This window comes from Empidonax traillii, unplaced genomic scaffold (genome assembly GCF_003031625.1).
Source record: "Empidonax traillii isolate 1590-97213 ecotype Southwest subspecies unplaced genomic scaffold, ASM303162v1 scaffold1253:size457737, whole genome shotgun sequence".
Taxonomy (NCBI): domain Eukaryota; kingdom Metazoa; phylum Chordata; class Aves; order Passeriformes; family Tyrannidae; genus Empidonax; species Empidonax traillii.
The window spans coordinates 333,670-345,719 of NW_020956446.1; the positions used below are offsets into that span (position 1 = coordinate 333,670).

The following is a 12,050-nucleotide window of genomic DNA, read 5'->3' on the forward strand; positions in this document are numbered from 1 at the left end:
TGCAATAGGCCAGGATTTCATATCAGAGTGTTATTTTAAGCCCTTTATTACTGTTTAACACATAAAATACACCCCAAAGCCAAAGCAAAGCCACGCAACCCAAAAGCCATTCCGAGTCACTGTTGGAACAGCACTAAAAATTCACCTTCCCGTGCACTAAAACTGTCCTGGCTGCAGCATCAGCCCCAGCAGAGCCCACTGCGTGGGGTGGCTGCAGCTCCAAACCAGGCTTCCATCCACCCAGGCAGACAGTGATGCACCAGCGGGGAGAGGCAGGAGGCACACACCTACACATACTGACTTTTGGAGTAGGATCCCTCGGTCGTGCTGCTGTGCGGGCGCTGGCCGTGAGGCGGGGGGTGAGCTGGGGGCGAGTATCTGTAGCTCCCGGGGCTCTCAGCGCAGCGGGAAGAGCAGCAGAACACGGACCCAGCGGCCAGGAGGCAGAAGGAGGCCCCCCAGCCCAGGTACAGGGCCTCTCCGAGCTCCCTCTTCTGAGCAACGTTGACCAGCGGGTTGTAGAAGTCGCTGATGATGGAGTTGGCGACCCAGCAGACCGGGACGAGCTCGACGAGGCCCGAGAGGACGAAGAGGAGCCCGGCGGCCAAAAGGACGCAGCCTTTGGCTTGCCAGGGTCTCCGTGGGCACCGCGTGCACCTCATCCCGACCGTGGCCAGCACGAGGGCCAGGAGGGACAGCCCCGAGGCGGCGCACATCAGCCCCCGGGACGCCTGCAGGTCGGGCGAGAGCGCCAGCACCGAGTCGTAGGCCTTGCACTGCATCCTGATGTTGGCTTGCCTGATGCAGTGCATCCACAGCCCCTCCCAGATGGTCTCGAACACGACGATGTTGTGCTCGATGAAGGCAGACACCCTCCACTGGGGCATGGCCGTGACGGCGAACGTCCCCACCGCGCCGATGCCCCCGGCGAGTAGCCCGGCGGCCTGCAGAGCCACGGAGCCCATCCTGCCTGCACAGCTCAGCAGGAGAGAAAGGAAAAAAAAAAAAACAAAAAAACAAAACGAGGGCAGCTTCTTCAAAAAGCCTCTGTCCCAGAGGTTCCAGAGCTGGGGCCTGCACAATCTTAAATCAGCTTAAACCTGGCACGGAGTCCCTGGGGCTTGGCTGCGCCTCCATGGCCTTTGTGAATTCCCACGGCAAGGAGAGGCAAACTGAGCAATCGAGTGGAACAACTTTGCCGAGCGGGGGAAGGACAAGGGGGTGTGTGTAAACCAGCAGGAGCCACTTAGGAGAGAGGCACCTTTCTGAGGCAAATGCTTTGCACGGAAGTCGCTCGTTTAAATAAATAAATAAATAAATAAATAAATAAATAAATAAATAAATAAATAAATAAATATTATAATTATTATAAATAAATAAAGATTGTAAATAAATAAATAAATGCCCCCAGGCCCTGCCCTTAAGCCTGGCTGTGTTCTGCAGGTTCACCCGTGCTGAGGGAATGGACCAGACTCTGCAGGGAGAACTGGGGGTGAGACTGGTGCAGTTACTGGGGCTGCTGCGCTGAATAAGCAGGAATACTCTGCCTTGGCTCGGTGGCAGAGTTCCAGGAGGAAGGCAGAGCCCGCTCCCTGCCGCTGTGCCCCTGCTCCCAAAAGCACTTTTGTCCCAAAGCTCTGGGGAGAGCACTGTGGTGACAGGATCCAGCAACAAAGCAAACCCAAAGGATAAAGAGAAAGTAACTCTAAACCTGAAAGAGTTCTGCAGAGGACAGTCAAAGCTGCAAAAAAAAAAAAACGTTTAAGGGGGAGAAAGGGGACTCAGTCCTGCTAATAGCATATACAGCCCAATACATTTCTCTTGCTCCCCAGTATTTTGGGAACAGAGAGGCTTCCAGAAGTATCCACATGCTCAAAAGATTGCACATTCAGGTCTACAGAATGGGGATTTAACTATGGAACAAATTGTTTTCCTGTGCAAAAGTGAGCCAAGGAATTAGCCTGTGTTGGAGTCCAGTGCAAGGGGAAAGCATCAGCACTCCGAGACCTGTTAGAGCTATGCCTGTACCAGCAAATACTTTAGAAAAACATAATTTTAACGAAACAAAAAAAATTTAAATGTAAAAATTATGGAGAGCAGGTTCATTCAAGACTTCTTGTGTGATGTGGCCAGTGGACACATGTTGTAAAGTAGTATTCCACATGTGAAGACAAAACCTAATTTGTTACACTGTAAAAGATCAGTTTGGGATATAACTACCTAGATACTGAAATACAGACCTGCTGCTGTTCATCTGAACTTTCCTGCCTCTGGTTTTCTTCTTGCCATTTATACCTCCCCAAAACCAGAAAGTGAATGCAGAAGAAGCAGGGTGGTGCAGTGCTAAATATACCACCTCCCTGGCATATCATAGACAAAAAGATAAAAGCCCCATTTACATGGAATATTGTATGCTCCCCAAGAGTGTTTCTGTGTGTAAAACTGTGGTTGGGAGGGAAGGCAAAGTAAGAAGCACTTTACAAACCTGTCCATCCCCAGTTTGGCTTTCAAATCCGCTGGTTTCCCCAAACTCTGCAGCAGGCTGCTGCTTGTAAAAAACATGGTAAAACATATAATAATGTCATTATCGTGGCATGGCTTTGCAGCCCCGTGGTTGCCACTCAAACATCAAAGGAAAAGCTCCCAGCCTACAGGAGAACAAATAAACAAGTGCTTCAATAATGTATCAGTAAGTAAACACAAATGTGGTACAAGCAGCAGGACTGATTTTTCTTAGAGACTGGTGAAGTTCTAATTTACAGGACATGGAAAATAATTAGCCGAGCAAATATAATTTAACCACGTTATTGATTAATTTACAAACCCATTAAAGCTCCCATATAAATTCATGGTAAGATTGTGTCTGCGTCAAGGATTCAGTATTTGCACGTTCTTAGAAGGATTAAATTTAAGTGCCTTATCTTGCTTAAAACCGTTTTCAGAAGGAAATGTGGGGAAATCTTATTTAGCATTATGGATTGCATCTGCTTGTTTTCAATTAAGACACAACTCTTTTGTGAGGGGGCAAGTCAAGAATTCCATTATTCGTTCTGTGTATTCAAACATGTCATTTCATCACAGGGAAATATCAGAAATGCCTGTAACACAGTTCATTGTCAGCCACAGGATCCTATTATTTTGTTATAAAACAAATCTGTACATACATAATTTAAATTTCTTTTCTCTTTTCTTTTCTTTTCTTTTCTTTTCTTTTCTTTTCTTTTCTTTTCTTTTCTTTTCTTTTCTTTTCTTTTCTTTTCTTTTCTTTTCTTTTCTTTTCTTTTTTCCTTCTCTTCTCTTCTCTTCTCTTCTCTTCTCTTCTCTTCTCTTCTCTTCTCTTCTCTTCTCTCTTCTCTTCTCTCTTCTCTTCTCTTCTCTTCTCTTCTCTTCTCTTCTCTTCTCTTCTCTTCTCTTCTCTTCTCTTCTCTTCTCTTCTCTTCTCTTCTCTTCTCTTCTCTTCTCTTCTCTTCTCTTCTCATCTCTTCTCTCTCTTCCCTTCTTTCCTTTCTGCCCCTAAAAGCATTTTGGAATAAAACACACCAGGAAAATACGTTTTCAGCACAATGTCCTTCCTGAGCATGAAGCAATTTTTAATTTCAAAGTTATGAGGTGCCAAAACCAGCTGAGGGGGAGGTGGGGAGAAGGGGAAGAAGCGGTTTCTTAACACCTCCAAAAATCTCACCCTGCACGAGTAGCAGAGCGAAAAGAACCCTGATTATTGATGCAGCTCTGGAAGAGCAGAGGAGTGTTGATGTCAGACAAGTTGTTCAGCATTTTCTGCCCCGGAAGGCTGTTATTACTGTGTCAGTGATGTGCACTCTCCAGGCTCCCCCTCAGGTACACCATAACCTGGCACTTACTTTTCTCCAAGGTCCCGTACCTAATGCAGCAGAACACGAAAAGCCAGTTCCACATACCTGGTGCAGGCAGGAAGAGTCACAAACACTCATAACCAGCTCCACTGGAGAGCCATTTCTGCTCCACTGTGGCAGCTTTCACTCCTGTTCTTTCTCTCCCCACTGACCATTGTCCAGATGGCAAAAGGGGCAGCGACAGAAATTGCAAAAAGTGACAGTCCTTGGCTGGTCATGTAACAGCAGTGCAGAGAATCTTTTTGCCTAATACCCCACATAAATTTACATTTTTTTCTTCTCTTGCTGCTCGAGCTTTAAATCCCCTCCCTGCAAGAGAGATGACAATGTGATGATGTTCCCCTTGGATTAACACCCTGTGCAGAAATTTCAGTTTCCCCTGCTTTTAACCTCTGTTTGGTTTGCGAGGTGTTAATGCAGGAAATTTGCCTGGCTTGGAACTGGGACACACAGTTCAAAAATAGGGTTTTTGAAGATACCCAGGGGCTAAAGAGGCAACAACTTCCTAGGGACTGTGGCTCTGAACACCTTGAGTGGTAGCTGGAGCCTAGGAGGGAGAAAAAGAACTGCCAGAGCTCAAGGAGCTTTTGGAAAATGCTTTCAGGCACAGGGTGGGATTGTTGAGGTGCCCTGTGCAGGCCAGGAGTTAAACTCCCTAATCCTTGTGGGTCCCCTCCTTGTTTTGGGGGATATTTTGTGGTTCCGTAATTCCATGATTCTAAGGGATGGGGAGGTCTCCACGTGGTGGCTTGAAAAATGGACTGCACGAATTTCATCACCCTGAGGAGGTTATAGGACATTTCTAGCCCTGGATTCAGGCTTTTGGTGTGTGGGAGCTCCCTGTGTGCTGGAAAGGGTCACAGCAGGAACATCTGACTTCACATACCCATCTCATCCCATGGAACCCACCACCCCTCCACTGAGCTGAGCAGGAACAGGCAGTATTTTGTGTGAAGTCACTTTTTTCCCCTCTTGCAGAAAGACAGGTGAGCATTACCATGAAGGTCTGAGATTAATCTGTTTCTTCATCGTTTTAGAAGAGTTTTCATGGCTCGTGTGCTCGAAAGAAAACTCACCTCCCAGTTTATCCCACTGGAGTGGCTGCCTCAGGAACATCCTCTAGCAGCTCCTGCAATTAGCCAAACAATTAACAGGTGCCAGACCTCCTTTAAAATGAAATGTCGCTTGAGCTGATTTGATGAGAAGTTTTACATCTCCGGACAAAACCTGTCATTTGTGACACTTCTGCTCCAACCTACTGGAGGCTCCATCACCACATTACATTTCATTTTCTTTTCTAAAAAGCCCCCAGGCTTTTATTTTTCTCATTCCTGACATTCCTGCTGTGATGGGCTGCCCATCCTGAATCATAAGGACTTTCACAAAGGTGACAGGATAGGTCATTAAAGATAAACACAACTGGGCGATGTTTTTCTTCTGTTATACCCCAGGTGCCTCAAGGACTCCAGAAGGATTTCACAGGTGGGAATTATAGCAAAACTTCAGTTTTACCTGCTTGCCTAGAACCTGCATTAAGAGTTTAGCAGAGAACATGCTCAGAGGAGATAAGGGCTGCTTTCAATTCAATTAACAATGCTTAATCTTTCGGTGCAATAAGATCATTGTGGTGATAACGTTTATATTCTAGAAATAGTCTGGCATTTTTGAGGCATAATAGTAAATTTGCAGTTAAGTTTTAGTAAACGAGGGGGAAGGAATGAAAGGGGGACTCAGCCAAGCAAACCCAGAAATTTAAAACCTGTGCTGAGTTGGAACCAGACTGAAGGGGGAGAGCACAGCAGTTCATCTGACCCACTGAATGGACTTTCTTTAGCTCTAACCCCTTCTCTTCCCTCCTCTGCGGCGTCCCAAATAATCCTTATCTAAATATTTTATTCTGAGACGGTGCTGCCTCTTATCTCGTTACACCATGGTTTTGTATTTGATCTTAATCTTCTCCTGTTTAGCTCGTACCAGCCTCTGGCCTTTTCACATTTAAGGATTTTCCATCTGCAGACATTTCCCATTAGGAGGAGGGGGAAAACAAAAAACCTTCCCGTGGGTAAATAATCACGCAAGATATAACGTTACATTTAGGGAGGGGTGAAAAATAAAAGACAGGGACATTTTAGCACGAATTCATTTTCCTAAAGCTTAAAGACAAGTCTTATAATTTATTTTTCTTACAGTGCTATTTTCCATGGGATGAAGGCAGGGTGAAGGCAGCGCAGGGAAATTGCACCAATTTACAATATTGCAATTGCATCAGATTCCAGCCTGCTCCCTCCAGAGTGTGCCTCTAGCCCCCATAAACAGCTCTGGAGTCCTCTGGAGGAGACATTCACTTTACAATTTCACCACAAACTGGAGAGTGAACATCAGCTCTAGTGCTGCTAAATTATTCCCCCCTCACAAAAGCAGCTGTGAAAGAACATTATCATTACAGATCTCAAACATGCTTTTTTTTTGGTTGTTGTTACAAATTCTCATTTAAGACTGCTGATGAATATTAATTCTCATTATCCCAAAATGCCACAGAATGTGCACTCAATCATGAATTCCTCGTAAAGACAATCGTGTTTGTGGCCTTCCAGGACGTGAAGGAGCTGCAGGATGGAGAGAGACTATTTACAAGGGTCTGGAGTGACAGGACAAGGGGGAAAGGCTTCAAAATGGAAGAGAGAAGGTTTAGATGGGATATTGGGAAGAAATTGTTGCCTCTGAGGGTTGGGGAGGCCCTGGCACAGGTTGCCCAGAGAAGCTGAGGCTGCCCCATCCCTGGAAGTGCCCAAGGCCAGTTTGGATGGGGTTTGGAGCAACAGAGCACGCAGGGAAAGCCAGGCTTTGTTCAACCTGGCTGCCACACACAACAGCAGGACGACAAGCACAAGTTTGGGATGTGTATGGGATGTGTAGGGACCTCAGGTTTCCTTTGGGAGCTCCTGCTGAAGCCCGAGCCACTGATGTGGGCCATTCCTTTTGCTGGCTAAGTGAAAAATCAGGCTGTGCCCCGCTGCTTTCATCACGTTTCTATTTGAGCAGAGGCGGCAATTATCGCACAGAAATATCTGCAAAAGCCGTGCAAAATATTTACTGTGAACGATGAGTCCTTGGGCTTTTATTTCCAGGATCTTGGCCTCAGGTTTCGTAATTACACAGAGACCTCCTCCCACTCAGCCACCTTCACACCAGACTGCCTGAAGTTGTCTAAACCCAGAGAGAAAATACAGACACCAGGGTCAGGCGTAGCTGGGAGAGAAGAAAAAATCTGCTCTAATGAATCCTGCCTGGCTATTTCTTCATTTTCCTCTTGGAAAACAAACAAACAAACAAACAAAAAAACAAGCAAACAAACCCACTCGGGGCGTTTTTCTTCCAACCAGCGCAGGCTTGTGGGGTTTAATTAGCCAAAAGCTCCGCACACCTGCCGAGTGTGAAGTGCTGCAGTTGTGACCCACGTTTTAGAGGAGACAGACAGCTCCGAGCCTAATGAGCGTTTTAGTGGAGATGTGGAAGCAAGGAGGAGCGTGCCGAACGTGCTCGCTGCTTGATTATCACCCCCTGTCCGCCAGCAAAGCCAGTCCAAAGATTGTTAAACCCCGCTGCGGTCTCAGGCTGATCAAATCAGCCAAACAAACAACTGCGCCGCTTGTTGTTGACACGTCCCAGAAACAAAAGGTGCAAGTCATGTGTTGCTCCCCTCGTTAATTTTGGCTCTCCAGACGAGGTTTTCCTCGTCACAAGTTCATTACGAGCCGGCAACAATAGAGAGGCAGAGCCAAATGAAACCTCCACATCTCCCTGGGGAAGCACAATCCAACATTTCCAACGCCTTTTTTTTTTTTTTTAATTTCTGTGTTGGTTTTATGCAGACAACCAGGGTAAACAGCCACGGCAGAGCTGCAGGCTGTTCCCAAACTGTGGTTAAGGAAGGCTGAGGTGAGCTCACCCCGTGCAAGAAGAGGGAAAGAATGACAGCAGACGTGGGAAGAATGACCACTCCTCCTCACAAAAGATGGACAATCTGTTCTCTGAATTATGGAAATATCCAGGCTTAAATATAATAATTAGCAGAGAATGGAAATGGAAGTTTCTTTCATAACAAATAGTGATTACCAGGGAGGCCTGGCTTTGGAGGTTAATGGGAGTTTGTAATGAATAGGGAACTCCAGAGTGGATGTAGAGAGAGCAATTTAATCAGCCTGGGGGGATCAGGGGTCATGGTCAGCTCCAGTCAGAGCAGTGGAATATAAAACACATGTATTAAGATACCAATAAAGGCGAGAATGAAGCCAAAGAATAGGCTAGGAGTTAGTCACTGTGTTTCTCCAGACTGCATGGTGCCTCCAAATCAAAACCTATTCATTCCACTCACCCAGGAAGTCCAAACAAAAAGAAATGACTTGTCCATATACTGGAGAAGCAGGGAAATTCTAAGGCAAGCAAGGGAAAAGGGGGCGGTGAGGGGAGGCCAGGATATGAGCAAGAAGAAGGTAAGATTTGGCAGAAAGGGAGGAGAGGGTTAAATCCTCAGGGGAAGAGAAAAGTAAGAAGGAAAAAGAAACAAAGTCCCACCGAGTGGGAGGAGGAGGGTGGTGCCCTCAACATGTTCCAAAATCCCAACAATGCGAATTAGTCTTGCTCTGAGATTTTTGGACTCGGTCCATCTGTCTGTTAATACTTATCAGCCGCGTCTCATCCTCGAGCACCTGCAGAAACATTAATCCCCACACCAGCCTTCTCGGGGAGATTTGTCACGTTCTTGTCCTCACCGATAAATAGGACAGCAGAGGGGTGAGAAATGAAACCAGGCAGAAGGTCTTAAACTGTGTCTAAACAAGGTGTCAAGTGGTGTTTTAATTCATGCTGAGAGGTTTCTAAACCTTCTTATCCCAAAACAAACAAGCCACGATTTCTCCTCCTCCCTCCTCCTTTCCAGAGCAAACTGATATTTAGGCCAAAATTGCAATCAATAGCTGAGGAGGAGGGATCAGTTTTAATAATATAAAGAGAGAACCTTATGAAGAAGTATCAACCGGGCTGAGCACTAAAAAGAAGAGGGGGATGTCGCTGTGGAGCCAGGGGTGTGTGACACGGGGTTACTTGCAGACTGGAAAGGGGAGATGAGGAGCCACCCCTCAGCTGCAAAGGGACACCTGTATGGTTTGAAGCCCACTGCAATATTGATGTGGGAGCTGCTGATGAGGAAGAGTGACTTCCCCTGCTGCAGCTGAGCCGTGGGCAGCAGCGGAACACGCACTTCCATCCAAATATTTCACTGCGTTTCCCCGAAGTGCTCCCAGTGCCTCATCGCTTTCATTCCGAGCTGATTTGATTTTCCTGTAGTGCAACCAGCTGCTTCACACACAAAAACAGTGGCTGTGAACTTCAGAGTTTAACGCTGGTTCTCACATGCAGTTCCACGCCAGGGTTCCTACGGGGGAAGGTGGAGAAGGGAAAGGAGCTTGCTGGGGACACTTCTCTCTTACATCTGTCCTGGAAAGGTCCTTGTCAGATACAAGACATTCTTCTGCATGTGTAACTACAGGCATAACCATCAGACCACAGCTCCACCTGACCAACTGCCCTGTTTCCAAAGCAGCCAGTGGCTGTCATTTCTTTCTCAGCCTGGGAAATCATCGCTCATGCAGAAACCATTCCATGTGTCTGATTATCCTTGTTATCCTCCTTGGTATTGTTTCTGTGTCAGTGCATCCCCTCCAGAGTGAGAGGGCCAGATGTGACCACACATTTAGGATGCAGGCACAGCAGGAGTTTGGGTGATGGCAACGTTCTGCTCTGTGTTTTGATCCTCCTGCCTTTCCCAGTGACCCCTTAGTTTTCAGTGTGTCACTGTGATCAATAACAAGCACTGTGATGGTGCTTTCATGCAGCAAATTATTAGAAATCTGAAAGAGCCCGATCTTGCGGGGTAGCAATCATTTAGAGGCCATCATTTCATATATGAAATTAGGATTGTTTCTCCCACTCCACGTTTTCCCTGCAATGAATTTCACTGACCACTTCATCATCGCACCATTCACCCCTGCTAATGTCCTGCAGTTCCCACAATCAGCCTTGCATTCACTGCTCTGAATAACTCTGTGTGATCAGGGAGTATTGTCACCTTGTTTTCCCCATTTTGGGGGTTAATTAGGAGCGCGCTGAACAGCACGAGCTCCCCACACACATCCCCTCAGGACTGCACTCATGACCCTCTTCTACTGTCAAAGCTGACCATCAGTTTTTGCCTTCTGTTTGCCTTTAATGAATCCATGCGCAGACCTTCCTCCTCACCCTTGTTCACTGCTGCAACAGCTGAGGGTGAGGGACCTCGTAAAAGGAACCCTAGAAGGTTACCAGTGAAAAGAATCACCCCTCACCTACCTGCTTGTAAATAAAAGCCTGTCAGTCGATACATGTTTTTGGTCTTCTAAAGCCACATCCCAAGGCAGGGAAGTTTCCAGCAGTGATTCACCACGTGTCAAAGGCGAAGTTCTCCCTCGTCCCCACGTGTGCAGCTTTACAGCTGAATAATTCTGTAATGGCAGAGTGAATCCCTGACCTTCAGCACTGTTTATGCTGGTCTGGGCACTTCCAAAAGAGCTGCTTTCACAAGAAATGCGAGAATAAGCTGTGGAAATAACTGACTGGGTGTTGAAGCCTGCAAAGAACACAAATTTTTCTGCCGAATTTGATACTTGGTATTTCAGTTTGGGTTTGGCATTCCCCTTTGGCAAAGCATTATCTCTCTGCAACTATTTAAACATACATATATCACAGCTTTCTTACTGCACCGAGGGTGGTTCATTCATGTTTTAATTAACTGATTATTTTTTTCTGTCAGTTCAATAAAACTCCTGTAAAGTCTGGGTTAGTGTAATTTAATCAGCTGCCTCTTTTTATCCAGCTTTTGGAGAAGAGCAAGTGAGAGTAATACATCAGTTCTCTAAAGTACATAAGGAGGGGATCTGAGCTGGTGATTTGTGGTCCCAGCACTTGGAGGATATTAAAGGCAAGGCATCACAAACGCTGGGGTCCAGCTCCTGCCCGTTACTTAAAGGGTGGAAAACAAGATTTTCTGCTTCTTCCAATACCAACTGGCTGCCACACTGGGAGTGAACCAGACATCGACCCGAGCTAGCTGAATAAACTAAAATGAAAAAAAAAAAAAAAATAATCCCTCTACTGTCGGAAAAGACTCCTCTTGTCAGGGTTTATTTGGAAGCTCAGCAGGTCAGGAGCCATCCCCCAGCTCAGCTGTCTAAAAACCTTTGGTCTAAAAACCTTGGCACCCAAAATGTGCATATCGCGCTGAACAAACCCAGTGCCCTCTTGTGGCCTCTCCAGACCCTTTCCCATCCTCATGTCCCCCCTTTGGACAATCTCTTAACAGCTTTAGATCCTTCTTATGCTTTGGTGGCCAAACCTGCAGCCGGTTGTTGCAGTGAGCAGAAAATAAACTCGACAGAAAACTGAGAAAAAAAAAATACTTTTCAGTGCTTATTTCAGACCAGAAGACACTTTAAAAAAAGAAAAAAAATATTCTTGCTTTGTAGAAGTTCTGGGCAAGACCAGCAGAGGTGATGAGTGGACATGGAGCCCTCTCAGACGAGTTTAACACACTCCTCCACCACGGTATTTAAATGTTTTTATCTCTTCCCTGCACTCTGGATTATGTATTAGGAGAAGGAAGGATCTGGAAGATTGTTTTCCTGTGTTCTTGTTAAGCTTCTCTCTCTCTCAAGCCTGATGCCCATATGGCCTGTTAATAATGCAGCACCATAATTTAACACAGTTTGCCTTCAAATAAATCCCAAAGTAAGGATGGTCTGGGATAATGCCCAGTTAATGTGAAGTGCACGGCCCAAAGGGAACAGAGGAGCAAATCAAACCAGGAATGGGAAAAGGGGGAGGAAAAATACAAGGCACCCCAAGCACTTTTAAATAATAATAATAACATTAATTATTATTATTATTGTTATTATTATTATTATTATTATTTTGAGCTTTCATCCTGTCAGCTTAATTTAAAAAGAATTAGATCCTAATATCCTCCAGCAGTTCCAGTGACTTCCAGTGAGGTGAAGAGTTGTAACTGGAAAAATAAAGTGGGTGTTTTTTCCAAAAAAAAAAAGCTGGTAATTTTGTTCTAACAGGTGCCTCACCAGGGCTCTT

The 12,050-nt window shown here is 45.9% G+C and overlaps 1 protein-coding gene across 1 annotated transcript; it reads right to left on the reverse strand.

Annotated features, from left to right (window-relative positions):
* Positions 1-231: 231 nt before the first annotated feature.
* Positions 232-965, reverse strand: LOC114069405 (claudin-8-like). Its single transcript, XM_027906163.1, has one exon. It carries the CDS (start codon positions 963-965, stop codon positions 288-290), a length of 678 nt encoding a protein of 225 aa, XP_027761964.1. The 3' UTR covers positions 232-287.
* Positions 966-12,050: the final 11,085 nt, after the last annotated feature.